The 19,293-nt window shown below is 45.0% G+C and overlaps 1 protein-coding gene across 2 annotated transcripts in view; it reads left to right on the forward strand.

The window, feature by feature from the left end:
* Nucleotides 1-712: 712 nt before the first annotated feature.
* Nucleotides 713-19,293, forward strand: part of ASB4 (ankyrin repeat and SOCS box containing 4) — a 44,487-nt gene continuing 25,906 nt past the window's right edge. For both annotated transcript variants that reach the window (XM_058678343.1, XM_004582318.3), the window contains exons 1-2: nucleotides 713-1,094; nucleotides 10,253-10,552. In XM_058678343.1, coding sequence (XP_058534326.1) covers nucleotides 908-1,094; nucleotides 10,253-10,552 — 487 coding nt within the window. In that variant the 5' untranslated portion in view covers nucleotides 713-907. The remainder of the gene's footprint in view (nucleotides 1,095-10,252; nucleotides 10,553-19,293) is intronic.

A 19,293-nucleotide genomic window follows, 5' to 3' on the forward strand; every position in this document is an offset into this window, starting at 1 on the left:
ATTCTGAAATACTTTAAAAGAAGCTTAAGGCATCGTGACAGTTTACCTTTAATGAGGCACTTCGAAATAATGATATTTTTCGGTGTAATTGTAGTACCTTTATCAAACCTTAAAAGTTGAAGTTTCATATTCCCAAGTAATATCTTGTTCATGTTTATGTTTCCACAGTTTTTCTGAGATTGTCTTTTCTGATGAATTTTTTTTAAATGCAGCATTTAATAAACATCATTCACTCACTCCTTTAAACCAGGCTGTCCCTTTATTTTGCCCTAAACAGCCCCCAGCCCACTCCACCTTTTCATGAGATTGGAGTTTTTTGAGTCTGGGTCCCCTAGAAGCCTTCTGTGTGTTTTCAGATTGTATGACTGTGACTGATTTTATGGTTCCTATTATATAATTATCATAGGGTTTTAGAAGCACACGGATCAACAACTGTAATGTATTTTCATTTGGGGCTATTGGTTAATCAGAGCAAGACACTGCATCTCCAGCCAGAGAACAGATGTTTTTTTTTCTTTCTTTTTTTTTTTTTTTTCAGAGAGAGAGAGAGAGGGAGAGAGAGAGAAGAGCATTAAGAGCCTTTAAATCTTACATTATTACTTTGATCGTCTAAGAAATAATAGTGACATTTCATGCTCAGAAATGTATCCCTGGGCTTGGGTTCCTATTGACACAATGTATTACTGAATGGATGATTGGCTGTAAAACCAGAGTAAAGGACTTGAAAAGGCAGTGACAGCCAAGAAGGATATTTTGAAGTTTGAAATGATCCCTATATAAATAGAACGGATCAGCATAACTTTGGGATAAAATTAGCCAACGGTTTGTGGGCTCCGTAGCATGTGCCTGGTGGCTTGATGCTGCTCTTCTGATAAATCACAACAAAGCTTCCAGAGGGAGAGGAAGGATGGAAGGCTCCACTGGCCCGGTCACCAAGTCGGGAGCTGCCAAATTAGTGAAGAGAAATTTCCTTGAGGCTCTCAAGTCAAATGACTCCGGAAAATTGAAGGCTATTTTAATCCAAAGGCAAATAGATGTGGACACAGTTTTTGAAGTTGAAGACGAGAATATGGTTTTGGCATCTTATAAACAAGGTAAAAAAAATGAGGCATCATTGTGATATTGATAGAAAATGGATTTTTTTCCTTTTGTGATGTGCGGTGTCAGTCGCTCACTTGAAACCAGTGGCTGTTGCTCTTTTTCTGTAATATTTATCCTAGCAGTGTTTCTGATTTGATCTTGTCTTTTAAAATTAGAATGCATTATGGACTGATGTGTGTGTGTATGTGTGTATGTGTGTGTGTACTGTTGTATTTCTGCCTTTTGTTTGTTCTCTGCTATGCCAAGAATCTGAAATCCTGTTCAGTCATATTTAGAAACGCACTGTTTGTAACTTTTCTTGGACTGTGATGACAGAGAATAAAGAAAACATCTCTAGATTTGGATCCAACTGCTGGGACCTGATGTAGACAAGGTGGCTGGCTTGGGAATGGCTTGTTAATTCTCTCTTAACAGCCACCTAGCCACATATCATCTCTCTGTCCATGTGGAGGAAAGGGGGGATTTTTCTCTTCCATTTGGAGGGTTAATGAATGCCTAGAGCCGCGCCGCAGGCACCTTTACCGTCTTCATCATTTTAATGGATTTTCAGTTCGGACACAAACCTGAACTCAGAAAATTTGAGAAGTTTACTTTTTTTTCTTTAAACAAAAGAAATTGCACTTGTGCTTATCAAGGATTTCTACCTTATTAAGACAAGCTAAGGAAAAAAATTAGAACGAAAATTTTTATATCAAAGGTTTTTCTGGAATCCCCGCTTAATAAGTCATAAATAATTTACAAACAGGCGAATTCTGATTTCCCAAATCACCTTGTTAAAGAGGGAACTTGAGCAGTTAGGGCATCTGCTGAGCGTACCATGTGTGCACAGCTCAGCTTGCCGTCATTTCTGTTTAAACAGAGTGGATGATAAAGTCTTGTGAATGCACAGCATTTGGAGGGAGAATAATTACTTTTCATGCTTTAAGATGTTTTGTTTTCAAATAGAAACTCTCGTTAGCATCCATTTTCTGATACTGATTTTCCTGGTATGTGAGGGTAGTTCAGAAAGTTTGTGGAATGGTGGAAGTTGACTTTGGTGTGATGCAGTTTTGAAATCCATGCACAGTTTTATCATAACATCTATTTCTATACATCTTTTGAAGCTCTTATGTATTTCTGCATTAATTCTGTGTCTCTTGATGAGCACTTCTGGAAAAAAAAAGTATGAAAGAGTTAAAATTACTGTGTTGGTGATTTTTACTTGACAGCTTTGCAAAAGATTGCCATTGGTATTTTTGATTCAGTCACTAAGGAAGGGCCTAATTGTCCTAAGGTGAAAAGTGAGGTAAAATGGGACTTTATGGATAGATTGCCTTCCTTTACGCATGACTTTGTGCTGTGAAGTGATATCCGAATACGAAACACAATGTAAAAGTCTTTTATGAGAGGCGTTCTTAAGGTTCTTGGAAGATGGAAGTAAAACATGAATTCATTCCTGGTGTGGAAATGTTTCGGAGACCAGTCCTAACTTTTTCGTACTCTGCATGAGCTTCTTGAAGACTGCGTTTGCCAGTGCACACTCAGTTTAAATCACTGAGCAGTTGACTTGAGCCTGACTTGCCAGGGCTGCCTTTCCTCGCCTCCTGTTGCAGCCGAATTACACAGGGTGTGCAAAGCTCCTGAGGTTACGGGAAGCGTAACATGGGGTGCAGGCGCTGGGGATGCGGAATGTGGGTTCCCTGTGCCTCGGGTTGAGCCTGCTGAGAGGCAGGAAAAGGCATTCCCATTGCTCCTTGTCAATGGCAGCTGGCTCTGGAGGTCCTGGAAGAGCTAAGGAGGGGTATTTTCCTGCCTTTATGACTGTGGAGTTAGGGAGACAGCAAATTCTACCCCTATGGAGAGGGAAGAACTGATCCGTTCCCACAGATGAGTGTGTGAGCACAGAAATAATAGGATTTGTGTGAGTTCTTCAGGACTTACGCGGCAAGTCTTGTGTGTATGTGTGTGTGTGTGTAGGTACAAACACATGTGTTGAAAGAAAGATGCTGCTTAACATGAATACGGGCACAGTAGCCTGCCATTTTAGCCTTAAGTTCAGGTGAAAGCCTGATTGTTCTTCTGGGCTGCTTTAAATGTCTTTACAAGCTTCCAAGCTCAAATATCCATCCATTGAAGTTAGAGATGGAAGGAATGAAAATACGGTCTCAGTGTCAAGTCAAGGAAAGTGGTAAGTGCATGTAGCAATGCTTTGGACACAAAGAAGAATTTTCTGGAAGCAGCGTAGATTCGAGCAGGCTGCGCTGGGTGGTGGGTATGTGTTTAATTGCTCTTTGGGTGCTTCTAAGAAATACAACCTATTTCTGTGTGGCTCTGAAGAGTTTGTAGCTGGGTGAAACTCTCTGCAAGTTTTAAATCAACGCAGAACTCTCAGATACTGAGCACTCCTCAGATTAGTTTTTTTTTAAAGCATGTTTGAAAAGCTCTGCATAGTAAAAGGAAATTGAAAGTGTGCAGCTTTGTTAATTTTCACAGACTAAACCTATGTAGCAGGCATCCTGTTGAGGAAATAGCGTATTACCGATTCTTTGGAATCTTCTGGCTTAATAAGCAAGGCAATATATAAAATCTATGACAGACATAATGCTACTTTTAGATTTCCTTGTGTAATTTGTTGTAATTTTATATGCGATATCTCACCCTGTTGAAGATTAGCAGGGATACAATCATTCTTAGTTGGTTTTGTTGCATTTAGACCATGTCACACCAATTTCCATAAAATTTTAAAAATTAACTTTTTATTCCTATGGAGTATGTCTAAGCCGACTTGAAAATCCTCTTTGGAAGGATAATTTAAAACCCAGTTGGTGACAGATTCAGTTTGGGTTGTAAACACTGCTTCCCTCAACCTCCACTCTGGTTGATGTACCAGTAATCAAAAGTTGACATCCTAAAGCAAATATGGATTGTTCTGAGGGTGCAGAACACAACTGTTGGATTACAAAGGAGTCTGGGAAATCATTTCTGCCGCTCCCATAGCCCTGGGCCTGTCTTGTGAAGCAGCTTGTTTTGCTAGTCCAACAAAGACCAGATTCCGTAGCCAGCCTCAGGCACTCGTGTTCGAAGCGCAGGTTCTGTCTTTGCCAGCACCTAAAATGATTTCTGTTAGAGAGATCTCACTTGCTTTTTTTCAATTTTGTTGTAGCTTTGTAATCAGATCTTCAGATTGAAAAAAAAATCGCGTTAGGTTAATTAAAACTCAAATACAGTAAAGTAAATGTGAGGCGTGGACAGCGTGGCGTTTCAGAGCCCTCCTTGGGGAACGGCAGAGATGTGTGTCTTAACTATAAAAATACAGTGAGCGAATGGCGTGTATCCGGGGACCCGTTTCCACCCTGGGCAGCACCAAAAACAGAAACACAGGCACAACTCTGTGAGTGCTGACTGCTGGTGAATCATTGAGGGGTGTCAATAGTGCAGGGTCTGCGATGAGGCAAGGACGGCTTTGAAGTCAATCTAAGTCCCGAAAGCAAACTCAAAGGCCCTTCACCTTGGGACCCTCTGGTGACCTTCTTCCCGGAAAACACAAACTAAGTCCATCCAGCAATCTCTAGAACAGTTCTTCCAACTGCTCATGTTGATTCTAGGATGAGTGACCTGCTGGTTTATTAATGATACAAGACTGTCATCCTTCTCTCTTCGCTGTGAAATTCCCTGGTCAGCAAGGCTCGTGAGAGTCGTTTTATTAATCAGTGTAATGTGCTTGAAATACCTTGTTTATGGCCCATAGCTGCTGGTTTCTTGGTTGGTAGTCATATTTTGAAGATGACCAAGGAAAAATTTCATTTGAAAACTTTCCGGCAGGTGTTCTATTTAGCAACTGCTTTCCGAGTAAATACTCCCAAAGCTCCGACTTCCACTGTCCTGATGAATAATCTACTTATGCTGTCTTTCCCTCCTTGCCAGAACGCCACCCTCCTGTTTTCCATGATTTCTTTTTCCTGGGATGGTGATGGAAGTTCTACATTTCAAACTGTTTTGCTTCCCCTTATCCCTTTCTCAGGGGAACTCGACGAGTTAGCCGGAAAATATTAGCTATTCCAAAACAGTCCAGAGTTGCACTTCAGTCTCTAATCCCTCAGGACTGTGCAAATACGTGGACACAGGCAGAGCAAATGTCCGCTAATCCAGCCACGAGCAGCGTGTGTAACGCTTGGCTGTAATAGCGGAGGCTTCTGGTGCGTGGCTTCTGACTCCGATAACATTGGAGCTGATAACTGCTCCAGAGCCAGCACCTAGCTGCAGCCTTGCCTTGCCCAGTGCGTGACCAGTGCCTTTCCAAGCATGACCAGGGCTCTTAGCTCTTTACCGTTATGCCAGAGCCAGTAGGCTCTCTGTGCAGCTACGTGCGAATACCTCTTTAATTTCATGTTTAAGTCTCATTAAGTCTCTCTCACTCACTCACACACACACTCACACCCACAAGTATTAATTTGGTTGGCAGTTGTTTGCTAGGTGGAATCTTCTAGGATTCCTTTAGAACTTACTGCTCCTGTGGATAACAGTTTGGAGGTAAATTGCATATGCCTTACAGGTCTGGGGGGACTGAGTTTGGGGCCATGATTTGGCCGCTGTCTGTGCTTGTTGTTCACACAAAGACACCGTCAGCTACTGAAATGTCACCGATAGTACTGTCTTCATTTGCAAACTGAAGGCTTCTTCAGCCTTCCTCTCAGCCCCCTCCTCATCCCCCCCGGCCCCCTCCCTGCCCCAGTTAAGCCTTTTATAGTGTGAAGGTGAAGTTGGGTAAAGGAATGTTAGATCAGGCTTTGGGAGGAAAGTGAAAGGTGACTGTACATACTGGCAACGCGCAAGGGAAGGACTGTGCTTCCCCGCTTCTTGGTGCAGCCGCTGCCCACCTGCTCTGGACAAGAACAGTTACATCTGGCCCTTTCTGTTAGAGGGAGGCCGTGGCTTCCTTACCCCACCGGGCCCCCAGAGACCCTGCCTTTTCTTTCTGCATCCTGATCCCCCACAGTCAGGGGAACAGCTGCCATCTGTGGAGGTAGACCTCTGGAAGATACTCAGAACATCACAGTCAAGTTTCCTGAGCCCTGGGATCTGTGTGCAGCAACAAGAAGGGAGAGCAGGCCATACAGGCCTGCCCCGCTTGGGTTTCTGTATGAACCTGTCACATGGTGATGTGACTGGGGACTAATTGTGATTCTTTGGTGCCACAGCAGCCCTTGAAAAGGTTCATGGGAAAATGGAGTTAGAAGATAGGTTTGTCTTGGTGTAAAAAAAAAAATTGAAATCCAGACTGTATTTCCATACTACACATTTTCCACAAATTTCTGGAAGTGCTTCCTTTGTGAACAGGTACAGCCCAGCTGCCAAGCTTGAAGAAAACTGAGTTTTCTCACCCGCGAGGGCAGGTGCCCTTTTCTGTTTGCAACACAGCGGCTGCTCCTGCAGGCTGTGATCAGGTGTGAGTGACGCTGGTGCTGTGCGGCTGTTCTTTGCTCAGGGCAGCACACTTTCCCATTATGCATGGAACTGAACTACCCAGAAGCCCCGCTCACTTCCACTGCCTCCAGAGTTCCCCAACCAGCTTGGGGAGACAGCCAGCATGCCTGAAATAGCTCTGTCCCAGTCCCGGTCTGCAGACTAGGTCCCCAGGGCAGCGCTCTGCTCCTGCTGCCACCCAGGATAGGCGAGTTGCAGCAACAGTTCCCTGCTGGCGGGGATCATGGAATGCCAGGAGCTGATGGGCTGTAAGCCTGTGTTACTGTACGGTGCGTGGTTATGTTGATAGAAGACCCAGAAGACTGAGAGGGCAAGGGTGACTGATGGGTGTAAAATCGAAAACAAACCAACACCTGATCGATTCTGTAGCTGCTACTGAGAATCCAGAAGGAGAAAGAAGTAGCAAGTAAGTGTATTTCTACATCAGAGACGTGGCTCTTCAAAGGTGAGTTGAGGAGCTTGTGGTTGGTGAAGCAGGCTTGCAGCTCGCCCGGAAACCTGTGCAGTGCAAAGGCAGGCGACTGGCAGCTGCGGCAGGCTGAAGAAGTGGCGGGCTTCTCATCTGGAATATGAAAGGCTTAGCCTGGATAATCCCCGCTAGCGCTAGCTTTCTGCATTCCTTCCATTTTACATCAATATGGTGTTTTCTTAGTCAGCTCTCTGCTGCTTCCTTCTTCGCACTGCAGAGGCAGGCGCGAGTGGCAGAGCAGCGGCAGCGCAGAGCTGCTGACAGGCAGGGAGCCACATCGTGGCTCTCAGTCTGGAGCCAACCTCTTTCCGAGACGGTCAGGAAAGACTGTGTTTCGCTAATTGCTTGCTGAGGACATATGAACGCAGTTGATTAAGTTCGTGTAATGTGATTTATTTGTTAGGAAAACCACGTTATATTACATACAGTTGAACACTGCTTGGAACAGAGGCTTAGCAAACATAATGAAATGGAAATGCGCAAGTGTGTGCACATATATATGCGCGCACACACACACACACACTATTCACACACATGAACGAGGCACAAGGTTGATGTTCCGCAGTTCATACTCTGTTGATACCATTTAACTCCATCGGGAGAAGTTCCTGTTATGAAATATTCCTTCTCAGGGTCTGGAATCTCAAATTACTGTCTTAGAGCTTAGTTTTAGAGCTGACTAGAGTCCTGCAAAGCTTCAGGTAGTGTTAGGAGGAATCTCACAATCTCATTTTAAACAATCTTTGGCCCATTAGATCTCATTCTGAAATAAATGGATTCTTTTTTTCCAGAAGAGCAGATTTTGGTAAGGGGGAGAAGTGGAAGAATGAATTGGAAAGGGAATTTAAGGTGTGTGTGTGTGGTGAGCACAATGCCTGTCTAATGGAGATCTGTGTGTGTTGCTAGAGTGGTTGGTGAGCAGCAGAAAAATAAACTTTGGGTTGAGTTCATTTATCCTGTGGGATTCATCAGCATTATTCATGACTTTGTAAATGAATGGCCTGTTTAACATTTCCCACTAGACCAAGGCACAGAGTTTAAAATTTTAAAAGTTACACAGGGGCCATTCAGCAGCACCTCACCCGCATCCTTGCCCAGCACCTCCTAATTCTTCTTGGAGGCCCCCAGTGTAAGCAGGTTTTTGCTGTAGTCACTTACAGTGCATTTGTACACAACAACAGCGTGCGTACTGTTCGTTTCCATCTCAGTAGTGTGAAGCATATTCAAAAAGTTCATGAAAAAAGTGTTATGAAAAAACTATGCTGGATTTCAATTTTTTTGCATCATCCTCAACTTATTTTTTAAGGATTTATTATTTTTATTGGAAAGTCAGATTTACAGAGAGAGGGAGAGACAGAGAGGAAGATCTTCCGTCCGATGATTCACTCGCCAAGCGACCACAATGGCTGGAGCTGAGCTGATCTGAAGCTAAGAGCCAGGACCTTTTTCTGGGTCTTCCACGTGGGTGCAGGGTCCCAAGGCTTTGGGCTGTCCTCTATTGCTTTCCCAGGTCACAAGCAGGGAGCTGGAAGGGAAGTGGAGCAGCCAGGATAAGAACTGGCACCCACATGGGATTCTGACATGTGCAAGGCAAGGATTTTAGCCGCTAGGCTACCCTGCTGGGCCCTAAACTTATCTTTTGATCTCATGTTTCCACCCACTTTTTAGAAGTATCCTCACATGTCTGATATGTTTTCGTTTCAGGTCACTATACAATCACCTGATTCTTTTTAATGTCTGTATAGCATTCAGCCGTGTGGCTGTGGCAGTACTGTCATTTGTTGAAGTAATTTGATGACAATGAACACCAAGGCTGTTCCCATTGGAGTCATTTTGATCAGCGCTGTAGTATAATGCATGTTGTGGCGCATAGCTGGGTTAAGGATCCGTGATTTCCTGTGGCACCCTTCACAGGGCATACAGCGCATCGCTCGCTCTGAGATGGCGTAATAGAGTGGTGACCGCTTTCCCTTAAGTGAGAGAATGTTGATGGCTGGTGACCAGGCCCACTTTCAATGTGATCAGCATGACTGGAGTATCCTCTATGTCTGATAAAGTGTGGGTACCTAGAAATATAACTAGGAAAGAGTGCAACTCTTAGATCCCTTGCTCTTAGCCCTACATTTAGGTTAATGCAACTCAAGATGGTACTCATTTTTGGCAGCTCCATCCCACTGTGGGCATCTTTGGAGATTACTGTCAACTCAAATCCCAGGTCTTTTTCTCTAATACATAGCCACCAAATTATATTCTGCTTCCCTTACACTTTATATAGCATTTTTTATAGCCCAGCATCAGGCTCTTGATTCATCCATGTTAAAATTTAGATTTTTTTTTCTTTCAGTCATTAAGTCCCTTCTTGGCTGAATGGAGCTACCTTCATATCTTCAACTTGCTATCAGTATTTCTTCTTTACTTGTTTTCCATTTATAGTGAGACTAAGTGCAATGGCTACATGTATTCACGCAGAGAGTTCATGGAGTCATGGTTGCTAACACTTGTCGAATGTGGCATTCAGTAGAGGCTTGGAGGAAAAGATCACATCCCTACACAAGTCAGACATCAGAGGGAGAAAGCAGAAAGGGAGAATATTTCCAACCATCTCAGCCTCTCTATTTCTGTCGTCCTTATTTTCTAGATAATTCCTGTAAATTTTATATTTTTGAAAAATTTGTGGTTTGCTTTAAATTCTTTTTTAGAAAGACTGTATAAACCAGCATCCAGGTAAACAACCTTGGCCTGACAAATCATAAAAATGTATTAAACACATTGACATTTTAGATCGACACCAGCAACTCCAGGGAGAAAGAACTGGGATGAGATAACATGGCAAGGGTCTAAATAGTGACTTTGATATTATTGGGGACAAACCGAATAGTCGGGAAAAAAGAAGTTCCTGGAGAGTCTCATGTGAAAAAAAAAGACACATACATAAATGAAGGTTAAAGCTCAAATACTTGGAGTACTCACACAGGTGATACGAACAAAAGAACAAAAGGGATTAGAGGGACACTGCATTCTGGAGACAGCTAATGTCACTAAGCTTGTCACAGTGAGCTGCAAAACAACATCGGCAGGCCCAGCTACTGCTACTATAACCTCTAATCATGGCCTCCTTCGTTTCATGAAAGTGACCAAAATGAAATGTACTGTAAACATCCTCAGAAAACAAAGAGACGTTGTAGGCCAACAAGTTAAAAGTTTCTTTTCCTTTTCCAGGTTACTGGTTACCTAGTTACAAATTGAAGTCCTCCTGGGCCACTGGCTTGCACCTGTCTGTCTTGTTCGGCCATGTGGAGTGTCTACTGGTGCTGCTGGACCACAATGCTACCATCAACTGTAGACCCAACGGCAAAACCCCTCTGCACGTGGCTTGTGAGATGGCCAACCTGGATTGTGTGAAGATCCTCTGTGACCGCGGCGCGAAGCTCAACTGTTACTCCTTAAGTGGCCACACGGCTTTGCACTTCTGTACAACTCCAAACTCCATTCTCTGTGCCAAGCAGTTGGTTTGGAGAGGTAAGCCTTTTGGGGTATGTAGACTTGGTGATTCCTACTTAGAGGAATGTGCTAGGTATCTTTAGGCTGGCCGCATTGCAGTGTGGTGGGCATGTTCATGTAGTAGGCATCCCACGTCTTGTTAGGGAACTCTAAAAATATGTGCGTATACACATGTATGTTTAAGTGATTCTGTTACATCCTTCAGTGATGATCACATCAAAAGCTTTTTATTGCTTTTTAAATTTAGGATATGTGTTTAAGATTCATTAATTTGAAAGGCAAGTGACTTGGAGATGTTTCATCTGTTGACATACTTCCTAAATGGCTACAGCAGACAGGGCTGGGCCTGGCCAAAGTCAGAAGCTAAGATCCCATCCAGGAACTCCATCCAGGACTCCCATGGGTAAGGCAGGGACTCAGAGACTTAAGCCATTATCTGCTGCTTCCGAGGTACAGTAGCAGAAAGCTGGATTGTAAGCAGGATGGCAGGACCTTGAGCTGGAGCCCTGACAAGACCGCGGGCCTCCTGAGCAGTGGATTAATCTCTTCTGCCATGACTCACCCTTGGGAAGTGCATTAATTTGCTCATGTGCTGAACAAATATTTATTTAGCTCTTACTAAGCATCGGATAATGTTCTAATAGGCAAGATACCTTGTAATAAAATGCATTTATAAATGCATGATTATCAATTGAGAAAAAAAAATCTATGTAGGAGGAAATTAGGAGCGAGGGAAGAGAAAGTCAGAGGTGAGTAATCACCAAGTGTGTTAAAGCTCTTCTAAAGAGACAACATGTGAGCTGACACTTTGACAAGGTTAATGAGCCAGTGATTAGAGAAGAGAGCCACAGAGAAAAAGGTTTATGGGTGCAAAGTGGGACTGGAACAGAGTCGCAAGGAGAGCTATTGGACTACTTAACAATGGAAGAAGACCAGGATGGCTAAAATGTCCTGGAATCCCACCTGGCTGTCCTGTGAGGGAAGTGCTAGAACCATCACTTGCTTTCTCCAAGAGTATGCATTAGCAGGTAGCTGGATTGGATACTGAGCTAAGATTCAAACCTGTGGACTCCAGTGTGGGTTGTAGGCGTCCCGAGCACCATCTTAGCTGGTGTCCAATCTCACACACTTTTGATGCATTATAAATGGGTACAAGCTCAAAAGCCGTGGGTGTTGCTTCATACACCAACACATAAATTCTAAAGATTTTTAAAAAAGCTTTGCTTATGCTCATTTTATTTGAAAGGCAGAGAGAGAGGAGAGAGAGAGAGAGAGGAAATCAGCCTTCACGTGTGGAATCAGTCCGCCAATGCCCGCGGTAGTGAGGGCTGGGGCAGGACAGGCCAAGAACTTGCAACTCAATCCAGGTCCTCCCGTGGGGTGGCAGGGACTGGGGTGCTGGAACCATCCCCTGCTGCCTCTGCAGGGTGCGTTAACAGAAACCAAGCCGGAAGCAGAGACAGGATTGAGGCTCACACGAGTTAGATATCAGCAGTCATGCCTAAGCTGTCCAGCCAAACACCTGTCCTGGGGAAGTCGCTCTGAACTCGAAGATTCTGCCTCGGGGTGTAGGAACTGATTCTAGGTAGGGAGATCAGCCAAGGAGCCTATTTCTCTAAGAACTCAAAGACTTTATCATCTCTGAACAAATCTATATAGAGAATTAAAGAAGTTATTGGAAAAGGCAGAGGAAGACATGGACCAACTTAACAATTGGGCTTTGTCACAAGACCTGAAATACACTAGAAAGAAAACCTTCTCCCAATTCTATAAGAATCCTCAGGATAGTATAGTTAGAGTGTATTTTCTGTTTTTGCAATCAAAGTTCTGATTGGTTAACAGACACATTTAAAATATACCATGAATTAAAAAATAGATTTGGACATTTTTCATCTTTAAATGTGTCTGGAGTCTCACAAAAATCTCATGTCTTTTTGTTCTCAGAGGGCAATTTACATTTCTGAAAAATTGAAACATTTTTGTACTGGTGATAGAAAATTTTAAAGTTATTTTGCTTCTATAACATTCAGATGTTAATGATATTACAAAAGTATGTTGACATGGAAAAAATGCTAACAGGTCTTCTACAGGAAAGTGAAAACTGTAGATTCATGTTTATAAAAATCATATATGACATTTATAGTTATATATTGGAAAATGATATCTAAATTATCAGGACCGAATGATATCATAGGTAATGTTTGACAACAGCTGAGAAATTTGAGGGTGGGCATTGTGGTGCAGTGAGTCAAGCCACCACTTGGGGCACTCTTGTCCCGTATTAGAATGCCTGTTCAGTCCTGGCTGCTCTGCCTCTGATCTGGCTGCTTGGGAGAGAGCAAGATGATGGAGGAGGAGCAGTTGGAGTTCCAGGATCCCGTTCTATCTATCTCTTTTGGTGTGTTATTCTGTCTTTCAAGGAGAGGAAAGTAAATACATCTTTATCTGGTTGAATGGCAGAGAGCTAGAATGAATGAGACAGAGAGGAGAGCGCGTGCATGTGCTAGACGTAGGGATGGAGAGTGATTTTCCATGTGCTGGTTTGCTTCCTAAATGCTGGTACCAGCCAGGGCGGGGCCAGGATGCAGCGGGGAGCCAGCACTCCATCCCGGTCTGCCAGGTGGGGTGGAATGAGATGCTGTTCTGGTCAGTTTCACCCTCTTGGTCTGTAGGAATAGGGCCGAGGGCGTCCTGGGTGATGGCGGCGCTGTGTGGGTGAAGTCGCACGCGTGGCCTTGGGGGGAGGACAGAGGGGATGGTGGCGGTGCGCATAGATGACGAAAGTAAGTGACGCTCCCATTAAACTTGAGACCGGAGAAGTCCATTAGAGGAAGAGCCAATGCCATGGCAACTGAAAACTGCCGTAATTTCATTTGTTATTTAATGGGCTCTTTGTGGCAAAGTGCTCTTTGTGGAGAAGGCTAATTGAGGCCAAAAAATTGCATGCAATTTTCTCTTAAAGGCTTTCCCCCTATTTTTTCCCCCCGGAGCCGCGGAGCCTGCTTTGCCCTTATGCTGGATTCTGCCTGCTGTCTTTTCTGTTGGCCTTTCTCCTGAATGCCCCCGTCTTCTGCCCTTTGTTAGCCTGGGTATGGGTATAACGGTGTTCATCAGGAGAGAGGCCTGCTTTACCTCCACGAAGCCTCCTTTCTTCGCATCCGGCATTTCCCTCCGAATAAAGAGTGTGAGGTCAGGTTCAGCTGGCTGCTAGGCCGAGGATGGTTTCTGGGGGAACTGAGAGCCGCTGGCCTTCCACTGCATGGAGCAAATCCTGACAGCGGGAGGAAAAATGGTTACTGCAGGAAAGCCATAAAAATTCAAATGTTTTCTAGCAGAATGGAGCACGAGGGCAACAGGGGGAAGACCCGTACCTTCTGGAAGACGGTCTTCAGCCTAGGGTGACAGCGACACGAGTCACTCCATTCCAGGAAGTTCCCGCTCCGTGAAACGGAACACAGGCGAGATGTGACTGACCTTGACCATGATCAAGGAGCAGATGGTCCCGCTGCAGACGCCGCTCGGCGCCCACCGCCTTCTGTCTTTGGTAGACACGGCAGCAGCCGCGGCTGACCATCTCTGTCCATTGGCCACATGCTGATGCTGTGTGCATCTCTGATTACTGGTTGCACCACCTGGATATACAAAGTTACTTTTGTCTCCAAATTGATGTGACTTGCTGGAGTCCTTCTTTTCACATAGATTTATTTATTTGCTTGAAAAGCAAAATCAGAAAAAAAAAAAAGAGAGAATGAATAATGAGTATCTTCCAAAATGGGCAGAGCAGCCTGGGTTGGGGCCTAGAACTTTGTCCTGCATGTGAAGGGGTGCAGGGGCCCAAGCCCTTGGGCTGTCTTCTGCTGCTTCCCAGGCATGTCAGCAGGGAGCTGGACTGGAAGTGGAGCGACCACACCTCGATCTGTCCTCCACATGGCATGCTGGTGCTGTGAGAGGCAGCTGAAAGTGTCATAACACAATGCCAATCTGCTACATTTGATTTGGGAGGAAATTGTTTGTAGCCATTAAAAAACAAAATGAAACAAAGCAAAAAACAAAAGCAAACAAAAGACAAAAACAGTGCTCCACCTGCCCAGTGAACCCTCCAGTGTGAGATGGCAGAGAGCTGACGGAAAAACATCCAGCTGGGGGTGACTGCTTTTTTCTACCGGGAAAGCCACACTCGCGTTACACCTTGCACGCTCGTTTCTTCTTCCGCCTACGAAGAGAGGATGCCAGGAAGGCGGGAGAAGTCCGAAGTGTTGAGGGAAGTGATTTGGTTGAGAGTTAAGAAAGTGGTCCTGTTGAGGGTTAAAATGCTTCATTTGAATTTAGTCACATGGATGGAACTGGAGGTGGTTGTGTTCAGGAGGAAACATGCAGGAATCAGGAAGGGGCTGATAGCCAAGCAAGAGAGTGTCTGTGAATGGTGAGGGGTGTGTGGAAGGAGTAAGAGGGAAATGGGGTGGGTGGGGCATTTTTTCCTTGTAGATGACCTAAGCCTGAGCTTTGTAAAAAGCGACGGAAGCACCCACTAGGGGGCGCCTTGAACACACAGGGTTTGAAGAGAGGAGCGATGACTTCCGTGGGAAAGAACTGAGCTGGCAGATGGAAACCTGCAGAGCCCTGGGTTCTGTGGAAAGCTCTTGTTGCTGCACAGCCAGAGGCAGGTGAGGAGAGGCGGGACTTGGAGTTTGCCAGGAGTTTCTACTTGGAGGCTGTTTTTCCTTGTCAAGTAACAGGAGATTTGAGAGTAAGAGAGAAGGAAAAGGGTTAAAGATGTGAGGTAAGAAAGAGATCTGAAGAAATGAGTGTTTCTGTGTGACTTCATGCTGGTCCAAGTCTTGTCGAAGAGATGCTATACGTGAAGCATGGTTCTGCCGCACTGTACCCAGCGGGCTGTACCCAGATCACTGAATTTACTCAGGCTTAGGATCATTCCAGACCAGGTGCTGGGAAGATGAGGGGTGTGGTGAAGGTTTTGGCAAAATAACAACAACAACAAAACTGCTGGAAGGATGGACCATGCAGGGAGAGAGGAAAAGTAAGAAACATCAAACAGATATAACGTGGACACTGAGCAGTCCAGAGGCAAAGTCAGGATCACAGAACGGTGCGTGAGAATCAGTGATGTCTGGAGACTGGGGCTGGTCCAGGCCTGGCCGGGAGTGGGCGCCCCCAAGTCCGAGGGAGGAGAGAGTGGAGAGAGTGAGGTGCTGAAGCAGAGCAGGGGGGATGCTTGGCACCTGCTGGGGGTGTCTGCACGCAGTGTTAGAGTCCCAGCTTCTGAGCTTCCCACCCAGCTTCCTGGAAGGCAGCGAGCGATGGCCCAGGTACTTTGGTCCCTCCCACTGGTCTGACTTTGGGTTCTGGTTCCTGACTTGGACCTGGCCCACGCCCCGGATGGTGCAGGAATTCTTTCACTCTTTCTTGCTGCCATTTAGAGAACACGAAAATAAGTAATAAACGTGTGATTAAAATCTTTTTTAAAGGTAATGATTGGGAGAATAATCCTGTGGTTGTTCTAAACACCCCGAGCATGCCGGAATCTGTATGCCAAGGAGGGAATGCAGGTCGAGTTCCCCATCTTCAGAAACTGAAGAGTGAAACTGATGAATTCAAGAAGGGGTTTGGGATATAGATGGACAAGGTGAGCCCTGAAGAAGCAAGGATCTTCTTTTTATCTAGTTTTTGAGGAGAATTCAGGAGTAATTGCAGACAGCAGTGATGAGTCAGATATAGGAAGAACACCCAGTCAGAAACTAGGGGCAGAGCGAAGCATCCGCTCAACTGTTGTCAGAGCTTGGAACGGAGCAAAGCTAGTTTGGTTGCCATGGTAACCAACGCCGTGCCTCCAAGCTCATTAATCCCGTGTTCCAAACTAAGCACTTAGCAATAGCTTCTGAATAAATGCCGCCAAGCTCTGCATGTTGAAAAGGGCACGCTCACGTTAAGCAGGGGAAAAAGGTTTTCAATTTCATTCATTAAACTTGAGTAAATAATTTAATATCTCTTTGCGTCAGTCCTCCTGGCTAATGAATAGGGGTAAATGCTTAATGGAAAATCTAGCTTAATAAAGTAAACAGCGTTGACTCTACATATAAAGGAACTTGCTGTTGCTGGCATATATGCATATGAAGAGGAAAATTGAAAGGAAAAGTAGCGTAGATTAAGTGCCTACATCATGGCTCTGCCAGGTACTTTAAAGTAAAATGTCTCATTTAACCCACGCAATGGCATTGCGAGGTGCCCGTCTAGATGAGGAGTGAAAACTCTAGAGAAGTTAAACAAGGCCTCTGTTCACACAGCGTGTTGGGCTCAGGCAGTTCTGTCTAGCTCGAGTTCAGGATGAATCCATCTGGGATCGTTGAAACCCTAGGAGAAAAGTTTCTATTAAGGAGACACAACATACGTGAGAAGCTAAGATGCTGTAAGAAAATTCTGTTAGCTTGAGAAAGCTTCCTGACAAGAAGATGTGTTTAAAGCCCTTTCTTAAAACAAAAAGCAGAGCAAAAAAAAAATGTGTGAACAGGACGCTGGGTATAACCCTGTGTGCTGAGTGAAAAGACGTGAAAAGACGTGAAAACTCTCGATGCTTCTTCTAAAACGAAGAAGCAACTATTTCCCTGCCTTGGCGGTTCTCTAGCAGAGAGAAGGTTCGAGGTCACCGTGCCGACCCTGAACGTGGAGGCTAATTCCTTCTCTGCCTGATGCCTTGTTTGTGTCTTCCAAATTTGCACCAGCAAGGGTGGAGATTGGTGATTGAATAAGATAAAAAAAAAAATCTGTTATTTTCCTTACACTAAGACTTTTTAAAAAGGGACACTTTGATCTAGTTAATTTCTGCCTCCAACAATGTGATCCAGCGAGGTTTAAGATAATAGCCGTCGTCTGGTACAAGTGGGGCATCCCTGCCACCGAGCTGTTGGTAGTCATTTTTAAATCCAAACTCTCGCTGTTTTGGCTTCACTTGGGAGGCTGCCTCTGATCTGTTCCTCCGAGGGGTGGAGGGAGTGGCTGTCAATGCCCTAGCTTGTTGTGTGTGGCATGCAAAGCCTTCTCCTTGCTGGCACCAACTTCTCTCAAAGGCCATCAGGGAGGACCCTTGGTGCCTAGCTCCCCTTTCAGCCTCTTGTTGACGCCTGCCCTGGAAGACAGTGCGTGATGACGCAGGCAGTTGGCTTGCTGGTACACACGTGGGAGACCTGCCTGGAGACCGTCGGTCACCTCTGTGGCTTTCAAGCTGTGTCGCAGTCTCTGCCACGTGGGCAGTTAGGGAATGAAGACATGAGCCATCAGACGATAACTCAGCCCCCCCCCCCCCCGTTTTTGGAGAAATAAAGCAAAAAAAAAAAAAATCTTAAAAATGCCACATAGACTGACTGGGCTGTGAACCTGCAGCCTGGCCATAGCATCCTTGTTTTGTAACTGAAAGTGTCGGAAACTGCCGGTGCAGGGATGACATGTCCTTGGTTCTTTGCCATTCGATTTGATCTGATTTTTTTCTGTCAGCACTTCTCTCGTTTGTTTCTCACTGAGGGGAGACTGGATCTTATTATCCCCTGAACATTTGAAATACCATCTAGCAAAAGCCATTTGATTCATAAAAGGCAAGCGTTTTCTTGGTAATCTCTGCTAAGTAATAAATTATAGGAGATAATCTAAACAATTCTAAAAGGGTGCCTGAGGGCCCAGAAGTGGAGCTGTGGCGGTTAAATCAAGCAACAGCCTGCGGTTGCAATCTCAGCTTTCCATTAAGTTAACCAAGAAAGCAAACAGAAGTGGCAAAAGCATCAGACTGAGAATCAGGCAAAGAAGCAAGCACACGGTGGCTTCCTGAAGCTTTCTACTCAGGAAAACCCAAAGGAAGAGACGCCCTCCCCTCCCCTGCTTTCCCTTCCCCTCCCCTCCCCCCACTGCTGCTCCCCTCCACTCCTCTCCATTAATCCTTTCATCGCCACTTGCAGGTTCAAACCCTGCATCTTAGACAAGTTGCTTAACCCAAACTAGGTTTTAACTGCAGGTTGACCTCAAAGCAGAGGATTTACTTTGGCCACTAGGTGGTGCTGCCTCCTTCTGCTGCACAATTAGTTTCCAGGCCATTCTGATACTACTATCTGTTGCCTTGTTCTATTCACTGGGCCTGGTGTGTCCATTGGTGAAAAGTGCCAGCTCCTCAGAGCCTTCTAGAACTGTGTTATTCACGGCTCCTGATGAAGAGAAAATAGGTTATTGTGATCTGTAACACTCGATCCTTCCCTGCTATAGCTAGCAAGACAAAGGTGGGATTTTGTCATGGGTTGGCCAAGAGCTTTGACGGGATGTGAAAAGATGAACTCAAGTACAATGCCAAAGATTCTGGGTTTAAACTTCGCCTTGCTCCTTCACTGTCATTGTAAATGGGCAGAATTTAACTTCGTTCAGTCTCAACCCTGGTCTGCTAAATGGAGATAATGGGTAATAATTGGCGTCAACTCTCAGAAACTCCAACAAGGACTCATGGGTTCTGTATGGCTCTCCTCTCTCCACCTGGACTGTGTGGGCATTTTTGTCTTGTCCAACAAGAATTTTCCAGCACTAAACAGTGATTGTCTTTTTAAAAGAGTTTCTTGTCAAATGAGTCTGGGTAAAACTCTGGTTAGAGTCCCTTGCCATGGGGGCCCCTCAGGATGTTTCCTCTGGGAATTTCAAACATGCAGAGGCGCACTGAATGCAGACACGTATTCAACCACAGAGATTTTACTTGGTGCATCTTTTGGTGCCCA

This window comes from Ochotona princeps, chromosome 20 (assembly GCF_030435755.1).
Source record: "Ochotona princeps isolate mOchPri1 chromosome 20, mOchPri1.hap1, whole genome shotgun sequence".
NCBI classification, from domain to species: domain Eukaryota; kingdom Metazoa; phylum Chordata; class Mammalia; order Lagomorpha; family Ochotonidae; genus Ochotona; species Ochotona princeps.